This window comes from Physeter macrocephalus, chromosome 11 (genome assembly GCF_002837175.3).
Source record: "Physeter macrocephalus isolate SW-GA chromosome 11, ASM283717v5, whole genome shotgun sequence".
NCBI lineage: Eukaryota > Metazoa > Chordata > Mammalia > Artiodactyla > Physeteridae > Physeter > Physeter macrocephalus.
This window is the reverse complement of record NC_041224.1, coordinates 90,307,550-90,317,028: the sequence shown is the minus strand read 5'-3', so window position 1 is coordinate 90,317,028 and position 9,479 is coordinate 90,307,550. Positions and strand designations below refer to the sequence as shown.

Sequence of the window (9,479 nt, the reverse complement as noted above, 5' to 3'; positions counted from 1 at the left end):
CCGGAGCCTGTGCTCCGCAACGGGAGAGGCCACAACGGGAGAGGCCACAGCAGAGGGAGGCCCGCGTACCACAAAACAAAACAAAAAAAACAAAAAACAAACAAACAAAAAAAAACATGTGACCAGAGATGAAGAGGCTATTGTTCAAGATCCAGCCCCAACAGACACTTACCCTGAACAAGGCCTGGTAGCTGCACCTGGGGCTCGGTTTCCCCATTTGCAAAAACACACTCGGTGGCCCCATCCCCAGGGGCAGGCCTAGGCAGGAGATCACATAGGAGATAGCTTTAAAACCTGTAAGGCCCCCAGCAGAGCCAGACGAGTGGCTCTTTGCTTCCTTTAGTCCCTTCCTCTGTCCATCCATTTGGATCAACCACACCAAAGTAAACAGGGCTGCAGGTGCCAGTCCATGATCACAGAACCAGAAACACACACGTGGAGAAGTCATCTTACTCATTCTAGACGCAACAGACATTGTGGGAAGCAGAGACAACATTCCCCACTGTGTCCTGTCCAAATTCCTGCCCTCCAGAATCGTAAGAAATAATAAGATTATTGCTGCTTTAAGCCACTAAATTTGGGGTAATTTGTTACATAGCAATAAGATAACCAAAACACTCACAAACAAAAATAGCTTGTTTCCTTGTAGTAGAGGGACTAGGAATGACTTTGTCTCTCTTTAGTTTCTCAGTAATGATGCTATAATGTTTTTACATATAATAAGTTTCAATGTATGTGGAGGTGGGAGCACCCCAGGTGCCTCCACGCCTTTGCCTCTCACAACCAGGTGGTCAAGTACTGCTCAGGCCGCCACTCGAGCCTCCTCTTCACCCCCTCCACTGCTGTTGCTCTGGCCATCACCCACTCTCACCAGGACTCGACTCCTTTATTAGCCTCCCAAATCTCCCTGCCTCTAGTCTCCCTACTCACTAAACCATATACCTTTGACACTTTGGCCAGAGTGGCAGAGATCGGATCATGTTCCCATCTTAGAATCCTTTACTAGCTCACCATCCTCAGCTTTCACAACAATCAGATAGTAGCATCATGTGTCCTTCAGTCCCTCTCCCACCCCAACCTATGGACAGACACACACGGTTGCATGCTGCACACCTTCAGGGGGCACTACTTGCATAGGCTACACTATGAACCGTGCCCCCCGAAGCCATGCAGTGCAAACCCTGCCCATCATACTCAATGTCCCTCAATCCCAAACACCTTATATCCTTTTTGTTTCATGCCTTTTTCACTCAAATTTTTCCTTATTTCTCTCCTATACTTCCTCCAAGCTCTAATATATATATAATTTACCTTACCCAGTCAATCAATCAAATTGGTCAGACATTCAAAAATTGTCTACTGAATTCTTACCATGTGCCCAGTTCCTAGGTATACCTAGTGATAAAACAAACAAAAACTGAGCCTTCAAGAAGTTCTCAGCACTACTAAATAGTCACTTATTTATCACATAGACCAGAGATTAGCAAAACTTTTCTGTAAAGGGCCAAGCAGCAAATAATCCAGTTTTGCGATGCCCTACTGTCTGTCACAACTACTCTCACTCTGCCACTATGTGTGAAAGCAGACATAGATAAAGCGTAAACAAATGGGCATGTCTTTGTTTCAATACAATTTTATTTACAAAACAGGCAGTCTGGTCCACGGTTTGCTGAACCCTGACAGACTTTCACTGTGAAGTCTTTTCTGAAAAATCCCATTCCCACAATGATGCATCCCTAGTCATAGGACTGCATCTGCCTTCGATAAACATTGAGTCTTTCTCCACAGCAATGGTAGAAGATTCTGGTGAAATGAAGGTATCAAGAATGTGGAAGAAAGAAAGTTACCACATAATAGGATTTATTGTAATTGAGAATCATTAAAATATATTGGTTAAGAGCACTCACTAGGAAGCCAGATTGCCCAACTCTATCTCTTACTAGTTTATGTCCCTGGAGGAATAACTAAAATTACTGAAAAACTGCATCCCTTAGTTTCCTCATCTGTTAAATGGGCAAGTAGGTAGAATCTTCCTCATAAAGGAGCTGTGTATTAAATGAATAATATATGTACAGTGCAATAGTGAGTGATATACCAGAGCTTGCTATTCTTTCCCATAGGATACAACCAAGGTGAAAAATGACACAGAAAGAATTAAATAGCTCATCATATTGATGAGCACTTTAGACACATACCAGTTTCCCCTGGAAAGAGAAACATCTCTTGCAACTCTATTCTGAAACAGGCCTGATATGTTACTGATTTCAGCTTTCTTTAAAAATTTCATGGAACAAAATTCTAAGTTTCTAGAATAGGCCTATTTGTTGGGTTAGTTTCTAGACACAAAGAAATTGTTAATACAGTTTATTTCTCTTTCAAGAAAACATTTTTTAAATCTTATTTTCACCTTGAAAATTAAGGCTAAAATTCAGAAATTGGTTAGGCTTGTTGTTTGGTTTATTGCAGGAAAAACCAAACAAATTATGTGTGAGTATCCTAATAATTTGTCCAGCCTTTGGCTTGATTAGAGTCAGTAGCATAATACTATAATCTTTTAAAGTACCTGCTATACAAGAAGACAGAGGAATGTTTCACTGTTTTTTAAAAAAATTCCAAATAAGCTTGTAGGGATGTCTGTACTGCCATTTCCATCATCCCTAACCTCATTTCACTATAACTTGATGTATCAATATGTTTAATTTGTGATACCAACAACATATGCATTTTTGTAAATAATCTCTATGTCTTAAATGTTACAAAATAAATCCCATAAATAATATTTTGTCTCCATCTTCTTGTTTAAAATGTGGAATTGCTGAAACCTTTCATTTAAGAATATCTTTTTTTAATGCTGTCGCAATATTTTAGCTTAATCTATTTAGTAAATGAAATGACAAACCATACCACTGCAGGAGTTTTTCCCCATATTTAATTATTAGCCTATCTGACTTCGGATGAAGGCTTAAAGTCTTCTTTATAAAGTAAAATGGACTTCATGAAGTCTACAGAACTTTTTCTGTGTGCCCTGCTAAAGTTCTTTATTTTAATAACACGTCTGTGTAATTAATCCCTCTGAGTTTGCCATCACATAATCTATCCTGTGTATGAACTGTTCCATGTGTATTTTTCTGGTAACAAGACCCCTGGAAAAAAATAAACAAATAAACAAAGACCAAAAGGAATCATGCACAAGGGGACAAATTGTGTGAAATACAACAGTCTCATACACTTATAAGCCAGGCAATAAGCATAGAAGTTCTCAGTCCATCTTATCAGAGATTTGGGAAAAGGAGGTTTCACTCTAAAGAATTTTTCCCTTTGATGGGAAACTGTAATATTTCCTTATTTGGGAGCTAAAGCAATAAGGCAAACATAAATAAATGGTGCATAAGAACTGCTATTCAAGTAGAGTTATGTGTTTTTTTAAAAATTAGATTGTCTCCCACACTTTTTGCCTAACCACAAAAGTTAAGAATTTAGCTGAGAAAAACTCTTCTGAACTAAAATTCAAACAATAAAGGTAGGATTTTATTATTTCTCATAAAGTCATTTCACATGTTAAGCAGTGCCCAGGCAAACAAAAACTACTACACATATATTACTTGAAAACGTTTTTGAAACTTGCAAAACTCTCATTTCAAAATACAGAGAAATGCAATTTTTTCAGAGTGACTAGGGACCACACTCATTCCATTAAAAAAAGGATTTCCTAAAAAAAAAAAAAAAAAGGATTTCCTGTAAAAACAGAAATTGGCGATTTACTCTAAGAAAACACAGCGAAAGCTGGGAAGAAACTTGAGGATGCTTAAATTTCCACTGTGGAACAACTTCTGCTGCCCAGTGAGAAGAGGGAAAAAAAAGAACACCTGCAACAGGATGGGAGGAGAGAAAGACAGGCTAGGACTACACACCCAAAGAGGGAAAAACCACGCAGGCCCCTAGTCTGGGATGCAAAGGAGCTGACAGGAAAGGAATACATATCCCAAGAAGAATACCCAGGCAAATTCTGTGGTCACCTGTCACATCAGAGAAAGAGAAGAAGCCAGTAATTTGTAGGAGAGCCCAGACCAATACATGGAAGACACTGATGAGTTTAAAGCACCTTTTACCTAGAGGAAATATTAGTGAGGTGCTGAAAGTTGCTGCCACCAACTGGGCATCAGGTGGACTTAGGGGTTACAAAACACTTTCACTTCTTAAACTGTGCATCAAAATGGTAAACAGGTTTTACTGTAGTCAGAGAGGTTAGTTCTGAAGCTGGTAATATTTTAACTAGCAAAAATAGAAGTTTTAAGCAATAACTGGAAAAATGGAACACACAACTGCTCTTTTTCCTGATGATTTATACAGCACGGTGTGGTTAAAAGACTTATTCATGTGAGACTGTAATAGCAATAAGCAGAGAGAATACATCTTAAATGCTATTCAAATTTAAGATCAAATTGGCATTTGTTTAAAACTTATGGGTAAACCTTTGATCCAGCAATTCTATTTTCCTTTATTAAGTTTTATGACATATAAATATTCACATGTACACAAACATGCAAGTAGAAGAATGTTGGTAACAGCAAAAAATTTAATATAATCTAAAGAGCCACCATTAGGGAAATGTTCCAGCCACATTATGGGATTCTATACGCCAAGAGAATGCACAAAGTAGATCCCTATGAGTTGATAGATGGATGCACTAAAGATATATAAAAGTAAGCAAGGTTCGAACAGTATGTATGGTATATTCCATGCATTAAAAAGGATATACACACATATTTATCTGTGTGTGTATATATACATATATATTATATATATATATATTTGGATATGTATTATACTATTTCTAGAAACATACATATGACAATGGTGTCTGAAAGGTATTTACATTTAAATATTTTTAATTGCATATCCTTTTAAATTTTTATTTTTTACCCCAAGTATATGTATATAATACATATATTATATACACATAACATTTTAGATAACATAAGAACTATAAAAATAAAAACCTTTATATTATAAAGTTTCATTATTATGGCATATTAATATATATTGTTATGCTATAAAGGTTAATTATAATTATTTGTTAAATTTTTCATATGTATGCAAAATCTCAAAAGATAACATGAGAATTAGGAACACTCATAATTACTGATCTATTAATACCATGTTTGGGGGAAGGCTTTATGAAGAGTTTGCAATAAGGTAACGTCCACGTTAGTGACCAAATACTATAACATAGAGAAGTGTTTCTTTATAAACTTAAAAAAATGTAAAACCCAGAAGAACTAAGTGCTGGTGTGAGTAAAAGCATGGACAGCCTGTCAAGCAACAAAGTAAGGCTTAGTTTCTGTTTTCACATTGAGTTAGGGCCTCCCGAGGAAACACGCTGGTTGGTGATAGCACATAGAGATGAGACAAATGTCTGGCGAGGCCTAATGTCTCCCTGCAGACCTTCATCCACAGAATTAAACCCCTACTTGTTTCTCTCTTTATGGGAGCAATGCCATCAAGCTTAGCTATTAAGATAATACATATGGCAGAAATATATTTTTTGAAGTTAAAATGCTAGGCTAAATCAGGTCCTTTTGAGAACGGGTGAAAATTAGTTTCAGTCCATCTACTGAACTGGCCATGGGCCGTGCACACAGGGCAAAAGCCATGTCTGCTGCCTGATCAGTATCAGGCTTAACATGATAAGCAAATTTCCTTTCCAGCACTGTTGGAATCTGTGATTTATTTTCTACAAAGGCCAAGATGGAACTAAGTTAATCATAACTATTTCCTAGGGTCAGAAAATCATGCATATTTCACCAAGGCCTAAGTGCTTGGCTCTGACAATCATGTCGTCCCAGATCTAGAGCAGGACTCAAAACCTGGTCCATTCAGTTTACTGAACTTTTTCCTTCCCATACCTGGGCCATACAAACACAAATTTCACTACATATATATAATAACAACAGCCCATAACAAAAAAGAATACGTGAAATGTCCAGCCACATATCCAAGTGGACACCATCACTTGGTCACTCAGGGTCATATAATCAAACTACACAACTACTCAAAAAAGAGCAGCAATGAGAATCATAAGAACTTAATAGAAACCTCTGTGTATTTACTGTCTAGGCTCATTACAGGATCCTCCAAGGAGACAAAATGGATCATTTATAATCCATCCTGCTGCTTCTCCAGAGGCTTGAATTTAAACACTCTCAGAAAGAGATACTTCCTTTTCAATTTGAACAATTTTAAGGGAAGTGTACTCCCACCCTTCTTCAATTCAGGGAACTGGCAATCTTATACAGTCAACCTGCCTGATTTAAATATTTTCTGCTGAAACATTTTCTGTAATAGGGGCATAAGAAGGTGGTGAAATGCTCAGCTGCACCTGAGTAACACACACGACAGGTTAAAAACACTCCTTCAAGGCCAGCCACAGCAGCATTACTGCCCGGATGAAATAAAGAGCTTCTAACAACCACAAAACAACTTCTCAGAAACACTTGCCCTGCTCTGCTTCCAGTGTAGACATCTGAAAGGAAAATTCAGTCCCTAATTTTAATAAGCATAACTTTGAGGAGAACCAACCATTAACTATTTGTCTTCTCTGACTGTCTGTCCCTGAAATCCCTTTCTTTCCTTGCTCCCTTCCAAACAGAGCATCTACAAAGATACCCACAAGGCAAGTACTTTCCCTAAACACAACCGGAATTGGTATGAAGGGAAAGGATGGGCTCTGCTCCTCTTCTCAGTCGCAGCTCCTCCCCTTCTTCCTCAAAGAACCCTTCTCGCCTCCCCAAATCAGCCTCGACAATGGCCCAAGATTCCTTTTAGCCATGACCTCTCCTCTGGGGCAGAAATCCTTAAAGCGTAGAGGCAAGGTGGTTTAGCCACAAACGTGGCGAGAACTGGATAACCCTTGCATCTCTAAGGGGCCCCCAGGAGGTCTTGTCAAGGATCCTTCTACTGTCGAGAATCGACCCTGTCAGTTCCTCTGGATCTTGATACTCGGGAGAAGAGGGAGGGGTCACCCACACCAAAGGAGCTGGCCCGTTCTATTACCCTTTAAGCGCGTCGTGTCCTCCACCGCCTCTTCTCTTGGCCCGACTGGCTCTGGTTTCCTTCACGTTCCCAGCCTCCAAATTGGCGTCCGCCCCATGGCTCGTGTAGGAAGCTAAGAGCACGGTAAATCCCAGGGCGACCTCCAGCAGCCCCCCTCGCCGCATGATGTCGAGCGGCCGCCGGCTCCCGCCGTCTCTCGCCGCGCCCCGGGCTCGGTCCGGGGCCGCCGCTGCGCCCTGGAGCGCGCCGCGCCGCCGGGGTCCCGCTCTCCCGCCGCCCGTCCCCCGGGCCGGGCTCCTCCCGCCTTCTCCAGGCGCTGCTCCCACTTCAGGCGGCCCCTGCCAGCTGCAACAGACAAATCGCCGAAGCGGGGGAGACATTCAGGGCTTCAGGATGCTGAAGCCTCGGGGTCCCCATTCCCGAGCCCAACCCGCGCGCCGCCTGCGCGTGGCGCAGTTACTTTGGGTAAGTGAAGACCGTTTGGTCCACAGCTGGCTGAAAAGCCCAGGCCCCGGCGGCAGCGGCTCCAGCCAGCCCCTCGGCCTCCCGGGCGCCGCCTGAAAAAAGCGCCGCAAAGTACCCATGTCCCGAGCAGTTCTAAACCCTGGGGCAAGCTCTCTGGGTTTATTTTTTACTAGCACGGATTGCGCGCAATGCGCGCTCTGACGCCCCAGCTCCCCAGCCTGTCCTCTCCGCCAAGGCGCGGGGCTGGAAGCCCGCCGCGCCGTCCCCCGCCGGCTCCGGGCACTGCCACCGCCCTCCGAGCATCTGACGCCGAGCCCGGCACCGGGAGCCCCGGGCCAGGAAGCTGTCAGGCAGGGGAGGGCCAGCGCCAGCTCTGGACGTTCCGGGACAGCCCCTCACCCCAGTCCCTGTCCCTGCCCTCAGCGCGGCGCAAACGCAAAAGCCTCCGTCGCTGAAGCTCCAGCCCCGGTGGCCGCCCGATCCCTGTCGGGACCCCGGCTGCACCCACTGGAGAAGTGGCGGCTCCGGTTCCCGAGGCGGCGGCAGCTGTTCCTCGGTCCTGGCCGCGGCAGCCGCTGCCCCGCTCTGCCCGCAGCTGTCCCAGCTGTGGCCGCCTGTCCGCCTGCGGCACCCACAGTCTCTGCCGCGGCTCCCGCGGCCCCCTCCTTTCCCCACCTCTTCAAGTATCGTCTGCGCAGCGGTTTCTCGCGAGAGAAATACTTTTTTAAAAAAAAGAAAGAAAAAGAAAATGACACCCCCTCCTACATCCCCCTCATCACCACCCCACCCCTCGGCCCCATCCATCCTCCCTTTCCACTCCCCTTTGCCAGCCACCGCCTCGGCGCGGGGGCCTCCCTCGCTCGCAGGATTAGCGCAGTGGGAGGAGGCAGAGGTGATCGGGTCCTGCCCGGCCTGGGATTTCGCGTTTTGGGGTGAGGATTTGAGGGAATGGGAAGAAGTCGAGTAGCGGTTTCACCCGCAGTGCGGCTGGGAGATCTAGACCCGAGATTAGCCTCCCCCGCGATCTGGGAAGCCCTGCGGGCGCAGAAGGCTGTGCCACCTGTACCTAGAACGCGCGCTGGAGACGGCGGCTCGGAGTCCCCAGCGGCCCCGGCGAGAGAGGAGACGCGTCCCGGTTGCCCGCGTCTGCCCGGCGCCGCCTCACTGCGTCTCTCGGGCTGGGCACAGAGCTGAGGCCGGAGGCCCGGAGGCCGGGGCAGGGCGCGGCGGGGGCGCGGCCGCGGCCGGGGCTGATGTGCGAGCGGGAGAGGGGGCTCCGCCGCTGCCACCGGCGTCGAGAGCCCACTCGAGGCGCGGTTCTGAGCCTTGGTTCAAGTCACCCAGGCTGAACCCAAGATGCTCCAAGAGTCTGAGTGGGATTCCGACCCAGAGGCCTGTGAATGTTGGAACCTGGGATTTGGGATGGAGGCAGTGAAGGGGCGGTCCTTTTCCTCAGCCCACAGCTAAGATTGGGCTTCTCCTGGACGACCCTCCACCCTATTTCACCTCCCCAAACATTCATATTCTCTCTCTTTCTCTCTCTCTCTCTCTGTCTCTGTCTGTCTCTGTCTCTCTCTTCTCTCTCTCTGTCTCTCTCCTCTCTCTCTCTGTCTCTCTCCTCTTTCTCTCCCCCCCCCCCCCCCCACACACACACAGGCTGCCTCTCCAGGACAAGCAGGGCACAGTGACTTTGAAGAATATAGTATTTATGGTACCCTTATATAGATAAGGCCCCGTGTTGCCTGCACCCTGTAATGGTGTAGGAGGGCAGGAAATCACACTCTGGGCCCTAGGCACTGGTACTGGAGACCCCTAGAAATCCCCGTGTAGTAGCCACCAGCTGTCAAGCCAGAAATAAGAGCACAGCACAAACAAACAGGAATCCTGTTGAAAGGGGTTTTCCTTATTTGCGATTATTTGTGCCCAGACAATAGGGTATAGGGACCTGGGCAAGTTATTTA

General features: G+C 45.2%; 1 protein-coding gene across 1 annotated transcript in view; it reads right to left on the bottom strand.

Moving 5' to 3' along the window:
- The window catches only part of FBN1 (fibrillin 1), a 254,695-nt gene extending 246,656 nt beyond the window's left edge, over positions 1-8,039 (bottom strand). Inside the window, exon 1 of the mRNA XM_024115513.2 lies at positions 7,054-8,039. Within this exon, the coding sequence (XP_023971281.2) occupies positions 7,054-7,433 (380 nt within the window). The 5' untranslated portion in view covers positions 7,434-8,039. The remainder of the gene's footprint in view (positions 1-7,053) is intronic.
- Between the last annotated feature and the right edge of the window lie 1,440 nt (positions 8,040-9,479).